The 22,363-nt window shown below is 38.8% G+C and overlaps 1 protein-coding gene and 1 non-coding gene across 4 annotated transcripts in view; both read left to right on the top strand.

Annotated features, from left to right (window-relative positions):
• Positions 1 to 21,567, top strand: part of CKAP5 (cytoskeleton associated protein 5) — a 52,474-nt gene extending 30,907 nt beyond the window's left edge. For 2 of the 3 annotated variants that reach the window (XM_026093157.2, XM_064512681.1), the window contains exons 24-44: positions 1,961 to 2,089; positions 2,795 to 2,989; positions 3,638 to 3,773; positions 5,235 to 5,323; positions 6,543 to 6,668; positions 7,389 to 7,538; positions 7,969 to 8,172; positions 8,455 to 8,590; positions 9,486 to 9,679; positions 11,535 to 11,707; positions 12,869 to 13,042; positions 13,491 to 13,611; positions 14,405 to 14,584; positions 15,158 to 15,345; positions 15,767 to 15,842; positions 16,325 to 16,513; positions 16,590 to 16,727; positions 17,293 to 17,376; positions 17,470 to 17,629; positions 19,244 to 19,398; positions 20,838 to 21,567. In XM_026093157.2, the coding sequence (XP_025948942.1) occupies positions 1,961 to 2,089; positions 2,795 to 2,989; positions 3,638 to 3,773; positions 5,235 to 5,323; positions 6,543 to 6,668; positions 7,389 to 7,538; positions 7,969 to 8,172; positions 8,455 to 8,590; positions 9,486 to 9,679; positions 11,535 to 11,707; positions 12,869 to 13,042; positions 13,491 to 13,611; positions 14,405 to 14,584; positions 15,158 to 15,345; positions 15,767 to 15,842; positions 16,325 to 16,513; positions 16,590 to 16,727; positions 17,293 to 17,376; positions 17,470 to 17,629; positions 19,244 to 19,398; positions 20,838 to 21,092 (3,252 nt within the window). In that variant the 3' untranslated portion in view covers positions 21,093 to 21,567. The remainder of the gene's footprint in view (positions 1 to 1,960; positions 2,090 to 2,794; positions 2,990 to 3,637; positions 3,774 to 5,234; positions 5,324 to 6,542; positions 6,669 to 7,388; positions 7,539 to 7,968; positions 8,173 to 8,454; positions 8,591 to 9,485; positions 9,680 to 11,534; positions 11,708 to 12,868; positions 13,043 to 13,490; positions 13,612 to 14,404; positions 14,585 to 15,157; positions 15,346 to 15,766; positions 15,843 to 16,324; positions 16,514 to 16,589; positions 16,728 to 17,292; positions 17,377 to 17,469; positions 17,630 to 19,243; positions 19,399 to 20,837) is intronic. The other variant, XM_026093158.2, reaches the window with a different exon arrangement.
• Positions 13,662 to 13,772, top strand: LOC112979257 (small nucleolar RNA SNORD67). Its single transcript, XR_003258135.1, has one exon. It is a non-coding gene; the product is annotated as a small nucleolar RNA SNORD67 (small nucleolar RNA).
• Positions 21,568 to 22,363: the final 796 nt, after the last annotated feature.

Here is a 22,363-nt window from a genome sequence, read left to right as displayed (position 1 = left end):
ATGAGACTTGCTTCTTTTTATGTCACAGGGCTTGACATGTTTGTTTGCAGCAGGAAAGACAGGTCCTGTCTGCCACAAATAACTGAATACTACTTTTTATAAAGGCATTTGATATTGGAGATAAGCCAAGATTGCCAAGAACTGCAGCCTTGGGTGCTGACACCAACGAACTTGAAGATACAGTTGAAAAGCACCCGAAATCTAACAGTCCTTTCTGTTGGAAGCCACATTCTTGATCTTTGATAGTAGAGGACAAGTATTATACTGGTTCTCTTTGGAACTTGTATCATTTAGTTCCTTTCCCTCTTCTAGGATCCTTCTCTGAAGATCCTCTTTTCAAACAAAACAAAGTTACAAGGTCGAGAGTTACAGGTGTTTGATTTCATGGGAGTACATGGTGTGGGGGAAATTACCAAAGCTTAGAATGGAACAGAGACCCCTTACTTGAGCTGGGGAGCTTTTGTTACCTGTGTACTTGAAGCTCGAAGTTGGCTGATGGAACTGCAAGAATGCAGATTTTAAATTGTTGTCTACGATTTCAGCTTTGTTATGGTATTGAGAATATGCACTAGCTGTGGAGCAGCAGTTATCACATTTAAGAAGACAATGAATCTGGATCTACCTATCCCAAAACTATGGAAAGAGTAGGACAGACCATAGGGCTAGATAAAAACCATTTTAGTTCAAATTGTTTTTTCATTGGGAGTCTTAAAGAACTGAGACTGTACATGAATCAGTTTCCTGTTTTATTCACAGCTTAATTATCTGAAAAAAACAGCAAGTTCCCTTCAGTTGTAAATACATGGTTTAAGGATGAGACCAACTGTGATTATCCTGTCCTATTACAAAAATGCGTAATTCCAGTGTTACTTGTAATCACTGTAGTGCTTACAAAGGACTGTATACTCATTCAAACATTGTTACAGTAGTAACTTTTCTTGTAGTACTGCAAGGTTTACCCAGTTGTTAGAATTTCTAAAAATGAAGAGAAAGGCTCCTCTTTGAGCCCTCCTTCCAAATACTGACCCAGGATCCGTTGAATAGTTAAGGGAGGCCCAACAGCACATAGCATGAATCAAGACAAATGAAATCTGGGTGATGGGAACCAAGGCCTTTTAGATAGCCTGATAAGCATCTATTTGCCCTCTGGCACATGATTTGTTTGGTTTTTTTTCACGATTGGGTTTAAAGATGAGACAACATATTGATAAGAATGCTGATTGCTTGTTTAGATGCATGCCTGAATCAATCAATTTTAAATGCAGAAGCAACATACTAAAGCTAAATGAGGTCTGTTACATCACCAACTTCCTTCAAAAATTCAGCCTACATAAGAGTCTGACCATATGTGTATACAGTCATGTCTGTACTGTCAACATTTTGAAGAACTGTGCTTGTGAAGTGTTCCATTTGACTTCTAACTGCACATCAGCTGCTTCAAAGAAGGGGGCTGTTCTAGAGTCTGGCTTGAAAAAAAGGTGGAGACTGAAATTGGGTAAGAGTAGGGGGCTTCTTTATTCCTGAGTTGACATAAGAGTGCCCTGAAGCTGACAGCAGAATCCATAACCCACTTGCCTTGCTTTATGAATGTACTAAATCTATTTTAGCCATTATGTAAATCATTAACCATAATATTTAGCTTTCTTGTGAGTTAGACTCCCAAATCCTTATTGGTGAATGGCAGCAGGTACAAAGTGCTTTTAGAGATGCCTTTTAGGTTCTTAAAGGTTGATGGTAGGTAAGCATAGCATCTGATTTGATGATTTCTGCATCCAGTTGTGTCATTAAAGTTAGGTTCTTCTGAAACCTAGATCTTTTCAAACAGTGAACAAAAATAGAATCTTTGAAGTGTGTGAATAGTTTTTTCCTTTAATTGAAAGGATGAATCCAGTACCTCTTCTGCTGTGATCTTCTGACTCATCTTTAGGATTATTCTTCCTAAATCTTGTTCTTGATACAGAATAATGTTCGTGCTGCTGCACTAGGAACTGTGAATGCCTGGGCTGAACAAACTGGCATGAAAGAGTGGTTGGAAGGTGAGGATCTCTCTGAGGAGCTCAAAAAAGAAAATCCTTTCCTAAGGCAAGAGGTAAAGGCTTCTGTTATGTAAGCTTCTCCTTATGTTCATTTAATCAAAATAAACATAACCCACAGCAAATATGGTTATCTAAGCAAACAAAGTGTATAAAGCTATCATTACGTGAGTAAACAACAAATAACTCAGTTACTTGACATAAAACTGACATAAAATCGTTAAGCCTCACAAGGCTAACCAAGTTGTCTTCCAGCATGGTAACTAATTCAAATTTCAGTGCTGCCCAAAGAAAATTTAAGCCTATTTTGATCAGCCTTTTAAGAGCTAGTATGTTTTTCCTCAAATTAACTACATGATGATGAAGAACAGAACTGAATTGGAGGCATTAATATGTTTGACATTGATAAGGTACAGCTTATCAGCTGCAGTACCTAGTTCTGATGTCCTTTTCAAGAAGAAGAAAGGGCCTGTGAAGTTGTACCAGACCAGGCTCCAAGATTTAAAGTAGCTACATAATGACATCCTGTACTTTAAAAAAAAAAAAAAAAGTTGATGTTATTTAAGGACTTTAGTCTTAACAAAGGTCAGGATGATTCCCCCACCCACCCCTTGGGCGAGGTGGGTAGAGGAGAGGAGGTTCTTGCCTTTGTGTAGGAGAATTTAAAGGAATACTACTCAGGCTCCTGTGACTTAGGCTAGATATTCCAGATGTCAGTGAGCACTTCTTAATGAATTAATTTTATCTGAACTTTATTTCAGCTTCTTGGTTGGCTGGCTGAGAAGTTGCCTACCCTCCGTTCTGTTCCTTCTGACTTGCTTTTGTGTGTGCCTCACCTCTATTCCTGCCTTGAAGATCGAAATGGAGATGTGCGTAAGAAGGCACAGGATGCCCTGCCATCCTTTATGATGCATCTTGGCTTTGAGAAGATGGCAAAAGCCACTGGCAAGCTAAAGGTATTGCTGTCACTAAGATTAGATAATGTGAGTTTGAATAAGTAGATATTAACAAATCATAGTCACAGTCTTGTGACATGTTGTCTTGAGTCATGTAAGTTTGTCTACGTTGTTGGCGAGGTGGGAAGGAGGGCTGCTAATTAGTGTCAGGAGGCTGTGAGTTTGAGTTTTTTCTATCTCAAAGACTACTGCCACTACAGGTTTATCACTTCAGGAACTTGATATTTATTCACTCAGCTTCTTCCTTTAAAAAAAGAAATCTACCTGTAGATAGCTTCTCTAACACTTGTAGACCAGCTCTATGTCTTTGACCACATCTTTATGACTGCTTCTAGCAATTGGGTGTATGTTATGGATCCTTGAGCACTGAATCACTGTTATGTCTCTCCACTAACTTCATATGACTGTTCACCTAAAACAAATTGCAGGTTTTCCTGATAATACTCATAGGTCTTGTCAGAGAAACTAATGGAAAGGTGTTTTATTTCAGGATAAAATATTTGAAAATAAAGATACTTTTAGATAAGTATCATGAAAAATGCTAAATAGAGAATAGCTTGTTTCAAAGTATTGTTGCTTTCCTTGTATGTGGCATGTATTAGTGTGGTGATCTTCCCATATTTATCAGCTTGCTTGCTTTCTTTCTAGCCAACATCCAAAGACCAGGTACTGGCCATGCTTGAGAAAGCCAAAGCCAACATGCCAGCCAAACCAGCTCCTCCTGCTAAAGCATCTTCTAGAGTGGTAGGGGGAGCAGCTCCAGCCAAACTCCAACCTGCATCAGGTAACCCCTGTAAGCTCTGGGAAGTGACTGAGGAAAAGGGTGGTTTTCCTTTCCCTAAAGAAGTTGCATAGATGAAATACTACTTTAGTGTCCAGTTATGCTACAGAGCATGGGCTCTGTAAAATTGACACTCTAGGAAGGAGTTTTATTTGCAGGAGCAGAATATGGGAATTAGTAGATTAGATTCAAATAGTAGTATTAAGCTTGATCAAGATGGTAAGTTGATTATCTGTAGGGAAGAGCTTCCAGCTGTATATGGATGATGATAAGTTCTGCATGTTGTTGTGGAGTAGGTTGCTTCCACAACAACCTATTGAGAATCAACCTGTTTTGAGAATAACTTTCATAAAGACACTCCTTAGGCTATCTCTGTGGGGCTGGTCTGATAGTAAAAACACAGCCTCATAGATCCAAAGACTGGTACCTGTGAAGCATTTACCCTGTTAACATGGAAAATCTTTGCCTTAATTTTTTTGTTGTTTTTGGTTTTTATGTGGATGCATGTTAGAAAATTAATTTGAATGTATGAACAAAAGTGAATTAATAGAATCTTAAGATTTCTCAATTTCTATATCAAATGAACATGTATTGATTTAATGTTCTTTAATTCTGAAAAAGTATCCTTACAGAGGATCATTTGATTAAGTTTGCATTTACTTGAATCGCTTTAAGTGCGTGTGTGCAGGCAAGTCTCTAATTTTATGCATCTCTGTCATGGCACTTAGGCTTTGAGGTTTTGGGGGAATTTTTTGACATTCCAGTGGAAGAAAAATGATGAGCAAAAGGAGAGAAGTTGAGCATAGTTAGGGCTGCAAACAATTATATCATCTGGTGAATTATGTCTGCAGTTCTGGTCTTCCACGTGACTGTTGGTCAGCCTTTCTTTGAGGATGTCTGTATGGTACTGAGGCTAAAAGACCTGGCTTGAGGTTTTTAGTAATATTAATCTGACTTAAGCATAACAAATTTTTTTAAAAAATTGCCAGGTTAATTTTTATCTGGATCATTTCCCTGAGGTAGTTCACTATGGGGCTACCAGAATGCTTTTGCTGATACAAGGGAGAGGGTAACAGGATCAGGGGACAAGAGGTCACAAGAAGCAGTTTTACTTTTTCTCCACTAGCACTAGCATAGCTTGCCTGCTCAAACTGACAGTGCAACTACAGCTTCAGACATAGGGTGTGTATGTATATTTTAAAATTGTTTTGATATCAACAAGTTATCAAATTGGGACAATATCAATTAATATTCTTAATTAGCAGATAAAAGCTTTCAGAATTAAGATATCACACAATTTAAGGAACTTCCTTTATGCATCTAAAATCCTTATACCTCTGTGTGATAAGAAGAGTATTATCGTCTCAATGAATAATTTTTTTCTTCTGTGTTTTGATTGGAAAAAACTGCGCTGACCTAAAATGGGCTTGTTTGTAGCTTCGAAATGGTTTGTTGTTTCTCTAGGCCTTGCTGAAGATTCAGGGTCCAATACCATGGAATCCAAGCCTGATCCCAAAAAAGCCAAAGCAGGAGGAGCCTCTTCTAAAGCTAAGGTATGTTGATTCCATAGGATAAGACTCATATGAAATCAGTCTTAGTGAATGAATAGTTGTAGTTTATTAATCTATTACAGGTAGAAGACTATAGCCCTTGCTAGGGACTGCTTTTAGCGAGAATCTTTGTGCTGGTCTGAGCTCTTAAATGGAAGTGTTCCCATATCATCTACTTAATCACTATTTTTATTATTGCCTATTTAGTTCTAAAAAGTCTGTGTTGTCACAAATGCAGATTTATAAGCTGCTTATTCCATGCTCTAAGTCTCCTTGGCCTCCTTGATTTGGTGTGGCTGAGAATTCATTCTTACCATTGCAGTTCCAATGCTACACTTCGAACAGTAATTTTGAGCCTACGTACCAAATAAATTCTTATCACACTTACAGTATGAAGGGTAAAAGGTTCTGTAGCACAAAATGTGAGAAGGGAAGGAAGATCCTCGAATGTATAGTAGTAGCTTCAGCTGAATGCATCTTAATTGTGGTTAAGTTCTGTTGTTACAGTAAATTTTGTTGCTATTAACTTTAAAGTTTGTCCTATGTATATAATTAAAACAAACAAACGCTGTCCTCCAGTCCTGTTGCCACCATTGTCTAAAGTAATGCTGTAATTGGAACAATTGGTATAGGCCTAAATCCATGTCAGGGATGAACAGGACAAACCTTGAAGGATTTGTAGCTTTGCCAAAGTCACTGTAGCCTTCTATCAAAAGTCTGATGCTAGAGTTAATGCCTCTGCTGAACGCATAACAAACCTGGAATGGTAGCTCTTAGGAGTAAATGTTACTTGTCTAACCACAAAGCCTTTTCTGTGGCCTATTTACAGCAGTCTGATGCTAATAGCAGTATGTCCAAGGGCAATACCAGCCTATCCAAAGCTAATACAAGCCTCAGCAAAGGCAATACCAGTCTGACAAAGAGCAAATCTATCAAACAGGTATCACATCGGGTCTTAGGGATGTGTGTGGGTGACTGGTGTGCACTGGTTGAGTGAAACGTTATATTTCACAGGATACTATTGCACACGCTGTAGTAGGTTTTGCTTCCACAGCAGCAGAGCACATACTTTTAAAGTTCTAATCAACATTATTCTTCCAGCTTCTGCCTGGCTCTTGTGCACCTCAGCAGCATGAGGTTGGGTGGTGTCTGATGCTTGTGATTGCTTGGACTGAGGTGTATGTATGTCTTGTGTTGTCTACTAATACCTTGCTTTTTTCAGGGTGTACAGGGGAAGAAAGTACCAACCAAGCCTAATCTGAAGGAAGATGATGATAAATCAGGTCCTATTTTTATCATAGTCCCAAATGGGAAAGAACAGAGAATGAAAGAGGAGAAAGGTCTGAAGGTGAGAGAACTCTGAATGTGTCCACTTATTGAAGTTAGTGTAATGTTAGTGCATTCTTTTACTCTTGAATTTAGAATTTAAAAAGCTATGGCTTGAAAGTGCTAGTCTCTAACCATCCCTTGGATAGATTGATTACCAGCTGTTCCAATTGGCTTTCACAAGCCCTTAACTCTTCCACTCTGGTGTTTCTCTGCTGCTTTCCAAATTTTGTGGGTTCATACACTCTTGTAAAAACCAAAGGCCTTTTCACAACCTCCAAGAGAAGGACCTCTGCTCTAATGTATCAACTTGTTAAATGAAAATAGTTGACTTAATTTCAGACCTTCAGATTTCAGATCCAGTGTAAATACTTTACTATACTTTAAGCAGTCCCTCCTATCAAGCTTGCTTTCTGTGCAAAATACTGTCACTTAAAACATGCACTTTATTGATTACTTGCTAGTGAATAGGCCTATCTGTAGCTTAAAAACAACTACTTAAAGTAATTAGTAGTAATTGGGGTGATAGCCTAAAGATAACCACTCAACACAGTGTTTTCTGTGTAAACAGAGATAAGCAAGCACCACTGCTTCCATTTTTCTAATGCAGTCCTTTACTTGTTGATGATGAGATGATTTTGAAAACAGATTCTAAAGCGAGATTAAAAGGGATGTAACTTGCAGAGTCTTTCAGGAAGAAAGCGTATTGCTTGCTTTGAGTCCCAAATGCTGCCTTCTATAGGTGTTGAAGTGGAATTTCACTACTCCTCGTGATGAATATATTGAGCAGCTAAAAACTCAGATGTCCAGTTGTGTGGCCAAATGGCTACAGGATGAGATGTTTCATGCAGACTTCCAGCACCACAATAAAGCACTGGCAGTTATGATTGAGGTGAGTTTGGATTGTGGTAGCAGCTGACAAGATACAGAATTATTCTTTGCCATGAAAGAACCTGCTTCAGTTAAAATCAGATACTGTAGATATTCTCTGAGAAGTCAGGGGTCATTGTGCTGTGAGGTTAAAACTTGGGAGATGCAGAAATATTTTTCAGGGGAATGATAAAATTATTAATATTGGTTGTCCTTTGGGAGAAGAGGAAATCGGTTTGCTCACTGAAGACGACTCTTTGATTTTCAGAAAGCTGTATAAATTAAGAGTACTTTTGACTCTAGAAATCAGCCTATAGACATAGACCGCCTTATCAGGCATAGCTTTTCCTTATTCTCTGTTATTGCAGAACTGCTCTTGAGCAGTGTGTTTCACTTTGCACAACTTTTTTTTGTTTTTTTTTTTTTCCCCCTTCTTTCCCTTTCACCTCAAGCACTTGGAGAGTGAAAAAGATGGAGTCATCAGCTGTCTGGATCTGATCCTGAAGTGGCTTACCTTGCGGTTTTTTGATACCAACACAAGTGTTCTGATGAAAGCCCTTGAATACCTTAAATTGCTTTTTAATTTGCTGAGTCAAGAAGAATATCACCTTACTGAAAATGAAGCATTCTCTTTCATCCCGTATCTTATCCTAAAGGTACTGTACAATGTACAGAAGTGAACTTTATTTTTTTGTGAGGAATGTAGCAGGATGCTATCTAACACTGTAAAAATTGGTTCATTCAGAATGTGTTGCATATTTACCTTTAAAAGAAATTTACTAAGAGGGATTTTTGCCCTGAGAATGACCCTGGTTTCCCTGATGTTATTCAGACTAATCCTCAATGTCAGGAAACTGTTTAAAATTTTCTGTATTTCTTCCTTTTTATTTATCTTTTGTGCGGGGCGGGGGTGGGGGGTGCTTTCCACTTCTTCCTAGGTAGGAGAACCGAAAGATGTTATCCGCAAGGATGTGCGTGCCATTCTGAACAGGATGTGTCTCATATATCCAGCCAGCAAGATGTTCGCATTCATCATGGAGGGGACAAAATCCAAAAACTCAAAACAACGGGCAGGTGGGAAATAGCATTATGAATTGGGCAGCTTCAAAGTAAAAATATATACTTGTCAAAAGAGCTCTGAAGTTGCTTTGTTTTTGACCTGGAAAAGCCAACATAACATTTGTTAAAACTTGAGAATTGCCTGTATGTAGCACTTTATGCAAGTGCATAATACTTTAGAGATCAGATTCTAAGGAAAAATAATCTAGCTGCGTGTGTGTGTGTGTGTATTTGTTGCACCTTTCAAAGAGAAGCGATGGGAGAAATCTAATAAACTGCATATCAACATTTAGATTATAAGCCTGCCTTTTAAGTAGGTTCATTGTCTTAGCGAAACAGTACTTGGGAGAATTTTGATAATGGTATTGTCCAAATGACTAAGAGAATCCAATAATAATTTGATCAAGACTTTGCGAAGAAATGTCTCTATGTTGTACGTCTGCTTCACCTTTATTTCAGAAATTATTTGTGGTATAATGTTTGTAGTTCAAACAGCTCCCTAGTCACCTTGAGAATATCTCATCCTGATATAACTAGGAAGTTAAATTCTATGCATAATACAGCACTGCAAGCTCGTAACTGTCTAGACTACCTAGATGTGAAATAGCTGTAACATTGCTCATATATGGTAATGGGAGATATTTGGGAGAAGGGTGCAAGGATGGCTGGCAGCTTTCAAATGCTGTTGGTTGAAGTAGTTTGAACCTTTAGTTTACTAGTCATTGCATAAATCACCTTGAGTATTTCTAATGAGAGGGAGAGAGAGAACTATCTTTCTGTCACGAAATTTATCATCATGACTCACACTTCTACCATGTATATTCAAGTTTTGCAAGAAGCACAAAAATCGGAGGACTTTCTTCACAGCAGTTTTAAATTTTAATGTGCATGTGTTATTTTCTTCCTTTAGAGTGCTTGGAAGAGCTTGGATGTCTGGTTGAATCATATGGTATGAATGTATGCCAGCCAACTCCAGGGAAAGCCTTGAAGGAAATGGCAACTCATATTGGTGACAGAGACAACACTGTGCGCAATGCTGCACTGAACACCATTGTCACTGTCTATAATGTTCATGGTGACCAAGTATTCAAGCTGATTGGAAATGTGAGTGTAACTGGAAATAAGGATTAATGAAAAAAAATCATTATACTTGTATAGGGGATTCTCACTGTTTTGCTAGTGGTTGGTCATGGCACCTTTTGCTGTTGGAGTCAAGAAGTTTCTGTAATGTTGGAAATAACCTGCTACAACATAGATCCTTTAAAAATTTACTGGTTGATTGCCAATTATGGGATTTATAACTTGAATGTTCATTTCTTCAATTTTAGTTTTTCATTCTTGAGCAAAACACTGATCTGTTATTGGAATTAAATTGTTTATAAATAGTAACTTGCTTTATGACACTGAGATTTGGATAAATTAGCTGGCCAAAAAAGACTAGTTGCTGGACCTCCATCAAATATTTTTGTTTAGTAGTAGAAGTGTGCTAAGCTTTTTGTTTGCTTTAGTTTATTCCACTCTAGTGTTTAAGGTCTCTGTCAGTACTGTGTTGCTTTGCATTGGTGCTTTTTCAGTCTCTGGAAATCACCTTTAGCAATGTCGTATCAAATGCAATAGAAGTTAAAGATGACAAAATTCAGTTTCCAAAGTAAGCTTTACTTCCCCAGCTTCCAGCAGGGAAAAGCAAGTTCACTGCATTGTCTACAACTACTGTGCCTAAGAGATTAAGTATACTGAATTTTTTGGCACTGGAAAAACCATTAGGTAACCTGAGTTAAGGGTGGTTAGACCTTCTATCAGAGAGATCACAGATTTGGAGAACAGAAGAAGAAATGTTTCTGGTAGCACTTAAAATTGATATGAATATGACATGTGTCAATACTAGGTATTTTGTCCTGTGATCTATGCCACAGTACATACAAGTGGTTGGAGGGAATCTTTTATGGAGTACTATGCACAGGGAAACAAGGTTGCCTTTTTTTGTCCTTCCAGCTTCCTGAAATAATTCAGATTTTTTAATTATTTTACCATCTGTTATTCCTCTGGTAACAATCTCCATGAGAATTAGTACTGCATTTTGTTTAGCATTTTGGATTCCTATCTTATTTTAACTATTCTTCAGAGTGAAGTCTGACTCCTTCTCTGAGTTGTAGTCCATATACCTTCAGATTATAAGAGTTAAAAACTGTAGTACTTGAACATTCAGCCCCTTGTAGCTGTGGCTTTCTAAGCTTTGAGATAGTCCACTTAGTCCCAAAATGCAGAGGTTTTCAGGAAGTTTTCCAAATCATAGAGATGCTTGAGTACTTCCCACACAAACATCAAGCCTACTTTTTTTCAAATGCAGTTATTGGTAATCCTCAGTCTTGTAGGTTAGCTGGTAAATGTGTCGGGGTGTGGTGGTGTGGGGTTTTTTGTTTTGCGGGTTTTTTTGTTGTTTTTTTCCTTTTCCCTCTCTTCTCCCCCATCTCCTCCTGAGCAGAGAGTTCAATTGGCTTACCTTGTGTTCAGGTTGAATTACAGCTACACTGAACAGCCCCACTGTACAAGGACCCTGGATTCTCTCTTTAATGGCAAAACATAGCCTGGCCTATGGTAAAGAAAGAGTCTTTAAGCTATTTTTTTAAGGCAACACAAGCAACAATTAGAAGCACATGATAGTGCTAGGGTTTGAATTCAAACTGAACTTTTTTCTTTGAAGTAAGTGGCCTGGAAGCAGCTGTGTTCAGTATTAGAGCTTGGCAATATGGGTTAATTAGTTCCTGAAGAAGCTTCTGACAGTCCAGAGTGGCTCAGGTAGAATGCTACTAGATGGTGGGATTGACAGTTCCCACCCTTGGTATTACAGTCACTTCCATCTGCAGTAGTAAAAATATATCTTCTGTAGGTTATCAAGACTTCTAAAACCTATACAACTTGCAAATTGAGTGAAAGTGTTTTGTGCATGTGTGTGTTGTAGCTCTCGGAGAAAGACATGAGCATGCTGGAGGAGAGAGTAAAGCGGTCAGCCAAGAGACCAGCTGCTGCTCCGGTGAGGCAGGCAGAGGAGAAACCTCAGCGCGCTCAAAACATCAGCGCTAATGCTAGCATGCTACGGAAGGGACCAGCTGAGGACGTGTCCTCCAAACTCAAGTATGTAATGAAAAGTTAGGCTTTCTAGCCTACATAGTATGTGTGCTAATATCATGTCTGGCAATGTTATTTTAGTTCTTGTATCATCATCTTTGCATGTTGTGTAAACAGGCCAAATAATGCAAAACAAAATGTTTGAAACTTTTTTTTTCTTTTGTCTTGTCTGTCTTGAAATCTTTCTAAATGGTCTTGTGCCTTTTTTCACTGCTTCTCCATGGACAGAATTATGTATCGCACTTATAGGATGTAAGTACTGCCCACTAACTCCTTGGTAGAAAGGCTCTTGTGTCTTTCAATTTCTACTCTAGTCATCCCTTCTTGAGGGTGACAAGCTTACTGTGGCCAGTTCTAGGTTATCTGTAGACAAAAGAAAGAAACTAAGAATAGAGGACCTCTACCAAGGCAACTACAAATCAAACTGCAGGGCAGACATGACACTTCCATGTTAAGCAGCTGCTTGTAATACTGGGAGAACTTATTCATATAAGTTACATTAAACTTAGTATTGATTGGACCCTGTTCCTAGCTTGTTAGGGCAAACTTACAGCATAGAACTGATAAGCATGTGTGAATCAGCCTGGGGCAACAATACTAGAAACAAAATAACATTCCTATGTGCTCATTATCTTGGAGGAAAAGTTCCTGTTGAAAATGATGCGTTTCCTTTAAAAATCTAATATGCAGCACTTTGACCTGCAAATAATGTGGGATTTTGGGAGTCCTAGATTCAGATTAGCTTGCTAGGTTACTATGTACAACTGCATCTTATTCATCATGTTAAAAACCAACCAAGCAAATAACAAAAAAGAGCCACCCATGGGCTGTAATACAACATTCTGTTAATGCTACTTCAAATTATGCTGAGTCTCTTTCCTAACAAACCGGTGCATATTGCTCTCAATTGCAGTGGTTCTCATGGTGGGTTATGGGAGAAACTGGGAAAGCAAGTAGCTAGCAGCTGCTTTTCTGGCCTACAAAAGCTTGCTGTACTAATGGATAGGGGAATGCCAAAGGGGGTTGTTGTTAAGGGGCCTGGATAAAATCAGATCTGCAAAACCTATACTATCCTGTTATATGAGCTTTAGGGCTACCAGTGGGTGCTAGTGCTAGTACTCTTGTCTCTTGCATCTATAATAAACACCTCTTTCCTGGTTTCTATAGCCAAAATCGCAACATGGGTGGTCATTCTGAGACAGCGCATACAGTTCCACGGGAATTTCAGCTGGATCTTGATGAAATTGAAAATGACAATGGTACTGTCAGATGTGAGATGCCAGCGCTTGTACAGCACAAACTAGATGACATCTTTGAGCCAGTCCTGATTCCTGAACCCAAGTGAGTCTACATACAGCTCCACCAAAGTGAATCCATTAGGGCTAATTTATAACCATTTTGAGAAGCTGAATTGACAGTGCTAGTCTCTGTGTTCAGACTTCTTTACTCAATAAGGTAAAGCTTCAGCTAGTTTGAAGAGTGGTATTAGAGAGGCAAGATGTGGTGGTGTTCTGAAATCTGGATAGGAGTTATTTCTAAGGGGGAAGGAAAAAAAATAGTTCTGCTTATGCATTTTTGTAGTAAGAGGATCTTGAGTTTGTAAATGCATCATCAGTGTCTTTACAGGTAGTGGAATAGATGTACAGGAACAATTCCTTCCTTGAGCATCCACTGTGAGGATGAAATCCTTTTCTCTTGACTATAAGCTGTCACTGGAAAATAGCAGAGAAGTGTAATTTAGAATGGTCTTTACAAAGAGTCATGAATCCTGTTTTCCTCAACTGTTTAGGATCCGTGCTGTATCCCCACACTTTGATGACATGCACAGTAATACAGCTTCTACTATCAACTTTGTCATCTCCCAAGTAGCCAGTGGTGATATAAATACAAGCATCCAGGCTCTGGCACAGGTAAGAGAATTAAGGTAGCAACTATTCACACAGTACTTGAGTTGTTTGTCTGCGAGGGTGATGAGTTGCACTCTGGTGGAGCATCCATGTCAGGTGATGTGGACTCTGCTCAGAATCTCCCTGATGACAAAGCTAAGTGCACAGGGGCCATCTGACTCGCTTTAGCAATAGAAATTCCACATAAATGATGCGGCATAGACTCTTAACACAGAAGCACTAAGTAAGGAAATATGTCTCTTTACTTTTGTCCTGTACACATCTGCTACTAACCTGAAAAAGCTAACTGTTTCCAGTGAGGCTTAGCTTTTAAATATAAACTGTTTTACAGATCCCCAGCAAAGGAACTTTGTCTTGCCTCTTGGCTGCTTTTTTCCCTCTGTTTCTTTTTTTTCTTCTAAGTTAGCTTCTTCTAACTACTTTGTGAAATATTCTAGACAAAACTTTTCTAAGTGGCTAATTCCAGAATCCATAATGCAGCATTTCCTGTTCTCAGATGTGTACAGTATAGGATTGCACCTCACAGAAAGGTGGTCAATTGGTTGTATCGAGATCAGCTACAGGAGTCTGTGGTCACTGATTTCTGGGTGTAGGCTTAGAAAACAAATGCCTCGGGAAGTGGATTAGTAATGGCAAGAGTTTTCCTACAAACAGTTTTAAATTATAGTTATTTTGCACTGTTCGCAGCTTGTTGACTTTATTGTACTTGGGTTCTCTCTCTCTCTCTCTCTCTCTCTCTCTCTCTCTCTCTTTTTCTCTCTTTTTCTCTCTTTTTCTTTTTCTTACCCCCTGCCAGATTGATGAGGTTCTTAGACAAGAAGACAAAGCAGAAGCTATGTCTGGCCACATTGACCAGTTTCTAATAGCTACATTTATGCAACTTCGGCTAATCTACAATACACACATGGCAGATGAGAAGCTGGAGAAAGATGAGATAGTCAGACTTTACAGCTGTATTATTGGGAGCATGATCTCGGTAAGGCTTTTGAATTAAGGTGAAGAGAAAGTAAGTTTTGTGTGGAAATTGCAGGAGAACAGAGTGCCTTTCTAGCGCTGACCTGTGCCTAGATTAGTTTATTACTGAATTTTATTTATGAGGGTTTGTTACTAGGTTATCTGCTCACCAATGCGTATTTTGGGAGGGAGTGGGAATTTAGGGAAGACAGAAGGTCTGTTTACTGCTTCTCCAAATTACTGCCACTCTAACATTTTTAAGTTCTGTTTTAATATTCCTAATCTCTTTGAATGCTTAACTGGTGATCTAAATATTTTCAGATATCTCTCAGTAGAAATAACTTTCTTCCAAGTGTTGTTTTTAAGGTTGAGTGTGGGGGGGGTTGTGTGTGTGTGTGTGTGGGGGGGGGGGTGTGTGTGTGTATGGGGGGGTGTTTGTTTTGTTTGAGTGGTTTTTGTTTGTTCTTCTTTGTTTTTTTGTTTTTGTTGGGGGGGGGGTGAGATGCCAAAAAACTTGACAATATCGTCTAGAGAACTCTCTACATAAAAAGTTTTCTCTGCATAACAACATTTCAATGTTGGCTTCAATTGGTAGCTATTTCAGATAGAGAGTCTGGCTCGAGAGGCATCCACTGGTGTGCTGAAGGACCTAATGCATGGTCTCATTACGTTAATGCTGGATTCTCGGGTTGAAGACCTCGAGGAGGGTGAGCAGGTCATCCGATCAGTTAACCTCTTGGTAGTGAAAGTTCTGGAAAAGTCTGACCAGACCAACATCTTGAGGTATGTAAAGAAAATGATGTGCTAGCTGCTTCTCTTTGCCTGTTCTTACATTTAAAACCTTTCCTTTGCTGGTTGATTTTGTTCTTTCGTCATTTTTTCTGTATAATAGTTGAGCTGGTTAATGAAGAATTGTGATTGATCACTGATAGTGACCAGAACTTGACCACACAATCTATACAGTTGGAGACAGGCTAAGCGAGCCAGCCTCATGTTGTTCTGTGTGCACTGTAATGCATACAGTTCAGCAGTTTGCTTTATAAGCTCTTGTGATGTGAAGTACTAGAGATAAAGAACTATTGCACAGCATGACATTAAACTGCTTGACTAACCCCAGTCTGTGGTGTGGTATTCTATGGAGAGTTGGCACCTTTATTCTGCATAGCACTTTTCTGTGTAACTGTTATAAATTTATTCCTTCTAGTGCTCTGCTTGTTCTGCTTCAAGACAGTCTGCTAGCAACAGCCAGCTCACCCAAGTTCTCCGAACTTGTCATGAAGGTGAGCCTGTAGTAGAGGTTTTGAACTCTGAAATATCTTGGTTTGTCTGAAGCAGCAGGCTAGGCGCTGTAACTTTTTTTTTTTCCTGCTTATCATATACCCCCATTTGTAACTGACATGATTTAGAAACAAGTTGGGTATTCTTAATGAGGTTAAACCTGAATGTTCCACGCTGTGTGGGGATGTACACAGTGTACATGCGTTATCTGTCAAAATTTCTTCACGCAAAGTGCTCAGTCTCCTGTCGTTGGTAGTGAACTCAGCAGTACTTTATTCTCTTTTATGCATCAGCTCTTAAGAGAGATCTGGGATACGCTATAGCTAGTTATAAACAGTTAGTATGTACTATTTCAAATATTATGTCACTCTGTGTCTGTTGTAGCAGAGTGAAACAGCTCAATGATCACTATGCATAATCTGCCCTCATATATTAAATGCTGCTTCACTGAGTTATCTTGCTTTAAGTCAAACTCTCTTTTCAGTGTCTGTGGAGAATGGTGCGGCTTCTACCCGAAACCATTAATAGCATCAACCTGGATCGAATTCTGCTGGATATCCACATTTTCATGAAGGTCTTTCCCAAAGAGAAGCTGAAACAATGTAAGAGTGAGTTCCCTATAAGGACATTGAAGACTCTGCTTCACACCCTGTGCAAGCTGAAGGGGCCCAAGGTCAGAGCAGTCTCTAGTTCTATATTTTTAATTGGATGTTCATGCAGTTTCTAAAGCTTTTGCCTCTTTCTTTTAGATCTTAGATCACCTAACAATGATAGATAACAAAAATGAGTCTGAGCTGGAGGCTCACCTATGTAGAGTAATGAAACACTCTATGGACCAAACTGGAAGCAAGGCTGATAAGGAAACAGAGAAAGGGGCTTCTCGCATAGTAAGTGGTGTAAATATGTTGGTAGAAAGAAGGGATGTATGTTAAGGCAATTTATTCAAGAAATAAGCTGTAACGATTGTTGAACATGAAGTAGTAGTACATGCTTCTCCAGCATGTGACTTAAGTGTTGGAAATGGACTCTTCTAGCTTCAGTTTTGAGGTTGTTTATGGCTGTTGTGGGAACTTGCAGCGTGTTTCTGTTCTTACCTGAGCATTCTGTGCATATCCTAGGATGAGATGCTCCATGAGACATTCAACTATGCAGCATAGGTTTTATCCTGACAGCTACTGTGTTGGATCTACTAAAAGTTAACTGTAACTAAAATGGGCTTTAAACACTCTCCCCTGAGAAGACCTGCAGCTTGTTGGTATCCTGATTCTTATTCTGTATAACTAGTGGCTATATAAAACTCTAGCCACCTTAAGGTTTTCTTTGTTCTTGAAGCTCTGTGCCCAGCTAACATGTCGAAGGGCACTGTGTGTTTATTAAAAGGTTTGTCTAACTTCTCGCTTTTGGTGACGGTTATATTACTCTTTTTTGAGAAGTAGCCTTTTATTTATTTAGGAAGAAAAATCTTCGAAGGCCAAAGTTAATGATATTTTGGCAGAGATATTTAAGAAGATTGGCTCCAAGGAAAACACTAAGGAGGTAGGTGCTTTCTTCCTGCAAGGAAGAGAACATGACACATTAGAGTGGTGTATGCAGCAGATGTGATAATGCAAAGGAACTCTTCCCTCCCAGGGTTTGGCAGAGCTGTATGAATACAAAAAGAAATATTCGGATGCAGACATTGAGCCCTTCCTGAAAAACTCATCTCAGTTCTTCCAAAGCTATGTGGAAAGAGGCCTCCGGCTGATAGAAACAGAACGGGAGGGGAAAGGCCGCATTCCTTCTTCTACAGGTACGTATTATAGCAACACAAGTGAATTAAGAGAAACCTTTATGGGCTTCCAGAGTAATTCACATATGCTCTTGGCACTTGTATTGCTTCATGAGGCAACGTTTGGTACCCTTTGCAGTGACTGTACATTCTTTGTTTAGAGGGATAATGTTACAACTCTTGTCAAATGGAATGTAGAATACATCTGAAAGACTTGGTAAACAAGTGGTTCTAATTTGTATCTTGTAGCTTGGGGTGAGCTTTAGCCTAAGCTAAAGAATTGTACCAAGAATTGTTTCTGTGAAGTGTACAGCTGGGTTATAACAACAACAGCTGTCAGATTCTCCTTTTACCTTTTGGTTACTAAAATGGTACAGCAAAGTATTGTTTGCTATGGAATCTGAAAATTTATTGAAATAGTTTGAACTTTCTGTAGCAATCTTTGACCTCTTTCCAACAATTTTTTTTGATTAAATTGCAGTAAAACAAGCTTTAAATTCACTAGTTAGTTTTTTGTTATGGATGAGACCAAATCAGTATTTTAATATGATATTAAGGAGGGGATGTGACAGATGATTAGCTAACAGTAAAAGCTGATGTGTAATCTGGCAAAAACTACCTTTAGCATTTGTTTTGTCAAGTATGTAACTATGTCCCAGGGGTTTTTAGTCTTCTTCTACTGCTCCTTCTTCTATTCCTATGTTGTAAATTACTTTGGGAAGATGATGTAAGGAGGTTTCTCTAACAACTTCCTAAATTATTCTGACTACATAGGACAGAAATTTCTGTCTTATGTCCTAAAAATTCTGTACAGCCAAGAAACTTTAGTTCAGCAGTATTGACTTCCAAACTGAATTTATGTGCCCCAATCTTGTGTCTTCCCCCCCACACACACTAAAATAGTTTGATATAGTAGAGAATATAGCTCCACCTTGCAGACTGTACTTTATTTAGATCAAAGTATAAAAGCTTAACTAACTTCTCTTTTAAAGACCCTTGCAGTAAACTAGTGAAAACAAATCCCTTTTCCCACTGAGTCTTGCATTTTGCCATTTCTTTCGGGATGGGAAGTTTCTTATAATGTAAAGTTATTTTCTAGTCTTTTGGTAGAGAATCTTTAATCACTTTGCTACATGCCTTTTAGAAATCACTTCATAGATTGAATTAAAGAAGCAATAGCTTTCAGTTACCTGAACAAGAAGTAAGAGGGTTAGAAGCAGTGGTGAGGTCTACTCAAGAGTACTACCGAACTCGGTAAAGACAAAACTCAAAACACTTTCCCTCCTGCAAATGTAATTTTCCAAGTTCTCTCTATAGGGCTTCATAGTTACCTCTGACTGGCATCCGTATCTTCCCATTTTTTGCAGCTCTCAGCCTCAGTGCTTGTTTTGGAGACGCTCTGCTGCTGCCAACATGTCTGTCCTAATTTCATTTCTTTTTCTTTTCAGTTGTCACTCTTAAAGGAAAAGACTGTGGACGTGAAAAGGCCAATGTGCCTACAGTAGCAAGCACAAATAACTTGGTAGTTTATAGGCTGGTTGATTCTTCATCCGCTGTATATTATTTCAAGTGATTGACCAATAGGCTTAGACTTTTTGATTTAAATTTTTTTACCCCCTCTTTTCCTTCCCCCAGGAATTTCTCCTCAGATGGAAGGAACATGCGTCCCTGCTTCTAGCAATACTCTATCTTCATCTATAGGAAACACAAACGGGGAGGAAGTGGGGCCTTCAGTCTATTTGGAAAGGTTAAAAATCCTCAGGCAGCGTTGTGGCCTTGACAATGCAAAGGTATTGTATTTGACAGCATTTGTAAATTCCTGAGGGGAGGTTTTTTTTTTTTTTTTCCTTTAATCTGAATTCAAATGGCTAGCCCTCGTGTGCCAAAGACAGGTTGCGATCAGAATTGATAGTCTTTCATTATACTGGATGTTCTAACTATTTGCTACATGCCACCATTCCTGGTACAAATAGTTTTAAACTTGTTATTTGGCTAGGCAGGCTTATGTTTTGGTTCACTTTGCTGCACTCATGTAGATGCAACTTGTTCTTATAGCCCTGCAGTTTGGTATCTTCCCTTGCCAGCTAATTGAGCTTCAAAGATCTGAACAACTTAACTCTACTGTTCTTTAAAGGCTAATGTATATTGATTTCTGTTTGAAGTGAATGATGTCGAAATTCTAGATCCTCCCATTCTGAAACATCCAAAAGAGTTGAATGAGGGTTTTGAATGACACATTTCATGTATATATGGGTACTAAGCGCCATTTGCTGAAAAGTTTGCACCTTGAGTCACATGAGAAGTACCACTTGCTCCAGGAATAGTCATAAGACTCAAGCACATCACTGTTCTGACCTTTTAATATAAACTTGTACATCGCCTTGCAACTCTAGGGAGGAGAAACAACATGTTTCCTAGATGTTGGTAGCAAGGTAATTTAACCAGGCAGAAGTCTCATATTGGTAAAAGAACAGCGACTTGAACTTTGGCAGGGTGGATCTTGCTAATCAATCCAAGTTTCCTCTTCTCATTCACTCCAGAAAGCTACTGAATGTAGATGTTGCACCTAGGAGTGGACTTTCCTCTTCTGTTAGAATTCAGGCTGTGCAAGACTGTACCAGACCATCTCAGTGAAACACTGATCTGCTGTGAATTTTTGGTCTTTATTGTAGCTGCTTATTCTCCAGAGCAAGGCCTGCATTCATGTATTTGCAACCTTATTAAGTAGAAGTTGATACAAGCAGTGCTGGTATATCCAGTTGGGTAGTTTGTTTCTAGTAAAATAGGGTGTTTCTTTAATCCAAGCAAGAAACCGTGCTTTCTATTTGGAGTTGAGAACTGAACAAATGTGACTAATACAAATACAAAATTCTGTGACTAGACTTGATCTGAGGCTGAAAGGTTCTGAATGTTTTAAAAAAAAAAAAAAAAAAAAAAGTTATGCATATAGTGTGACTTCTGCTTAATACAGGTGGGTGGACTTGCAGTTCCTTTGTGTCCCTGCTGACATTAAATTAATTATGAATTCTAGGAATTGATTATTGTGGTTAGCTTTCCATGGGTCTGATTTTATGATGGTAACTGACTTTATCGCTCTAGATCACCAATGTCATATTGCACCTTCCCTTTCTTCTGTTTTTAGTGTTTCCTGAAGCCATTGATTATAGTGCGTACTTCTCTGTGGCTTTTGCCATTACTTGTCTTAACACTTCACTCTCCTCCACCATAGCAGGAAGACAGACCACCTCTGACGTCTCTGCTCTCTAAACCAGCAGTCCCTACAGTTGCATCCTCTACAGATATGCTTCACAGTAAGCTCTCCCAGCTCCGTGAATCACGGGAACAGTACCAACATCTGGACCTGGACTCCAATCAGACTCATTCCTCTGGCATTGGAACTACCACAGCTTCGCCCTCCTCTACAGCAGCTAATATTGATGACTTGAAAAAAAGACTGGAGAGAATAAAAAGCAGTCGCAAATAAAGCTGTGAGGGAGACAGCGTCACTGTTGCTTGGGCTGTCTTCAGCTTTAGTTTACTAAACTAGAAGTCTTCATAGTTAAACGGCCTCGTTTAGGCCTAGTGTATACAAACTGGTTTATGTATAATACAGTGGATTTTGGGGGATTGAGTCATTGTGGCACAAGTATTTGTACATACTCTGCTTCTCAGTGAGCATCTCTTGACAATAGAAGGCTGTCTGTGTATTAGTTTTAGTGTACAGACCTGTAAACAACCATCCTCTTGCTCAGACTAGTTTCTCATAACTTGTTTTTTATTTGTAAAATTGTCTTTAAGATCTTTTCCTAGTTCTTAACTTTAGAAGATCTTTAGTGATTTCACTTTTAATTTTGTGAATTCTTCTCCATGTAATCCTTGAACTGTTGATTCTGTATGGACACATGGCATGAAGTAACTAATTTAAGTGTCTTTTGTAAATAAAGTTTGCATTAACTATACCAGTCTCTGTAGGAACAGCAGTGACTGTTGGTAAGAATAGAAGCCACTCTGTACTTCTGAATGTTAGTAAATGGGTATCTAGAAACCGAATTAAGCTATTCTTGACATGGACCCTGGGTTTAGTGTATTCTCTCATCTTCCCTATTATGTTATCCATCTGTGGGATGCAGTTCTGAGACTTTGCGCTTTTACTTCTATGGGAAGCAGTGCATTTTCCATACGGTTGCTTTTTTTCTGAACTTTTTTTTTTGTTTTGGAAGTTGAGAGTTAAGAATACTTAGTTTGCTGAAATGCTCTTTTAAATTTACCTAGTCCTTGTAATGCGTCCACTCAGATGAAGCATAGTCCCCATCTAATATATACTAACGCATTCTCTTTGAGGGAATAGCAATGTTGATATGGAATAGATTAGTAGTAATGTACTGTCAGTGGACTCACTTATCCTTAACTCATTTGATTAAGCAGTCTTCCTCATGCAGTTTTCAAGTACGAGTAGACCATACCACATTCAGTTGAACTTAAAAACATTCAATATTAGCAAACTTTCCTATTCCATGTAACTAGAAAACACTTGGTAGTACTAGCCTGTGACAGCCATAATGTGGAAGCTTAAGACCCACACTGTGTAGCCTTCTGGCCCTTTTCTTTCTGGGGAGGTGATATTTTCACTTTGCTGCTTCACTTCCATGTGAGCTGAGTTCCACTGCTAGACCAGGATTATTGGAGACTTGGACAGGCAGGCTTAAAATAGCACACTTCTGCTCTAGGTTTTAATCTTTTTCTTGTAACTTCTGC

Source organism: Dromaius novaehollandiae, chromosome 5 (assembly GCF_036370855.1).
Source record: "Dromaius novaehollandiae isolate bDroNov1 chromosome 5, bDroNov1.hap1, whole genome shotgun sequence".
NCBI lineage: Eukaryota > Metazoa > Chordata > Aves > Casuariiformes > Dromaiidae > Dromaius > Dromaius novaehollandiae.
The sequence above is the reverse complement of the archived record's forward strand: the minus strand, read 5'-3'. Positions and strand labels throughout refer to the sequence as shown.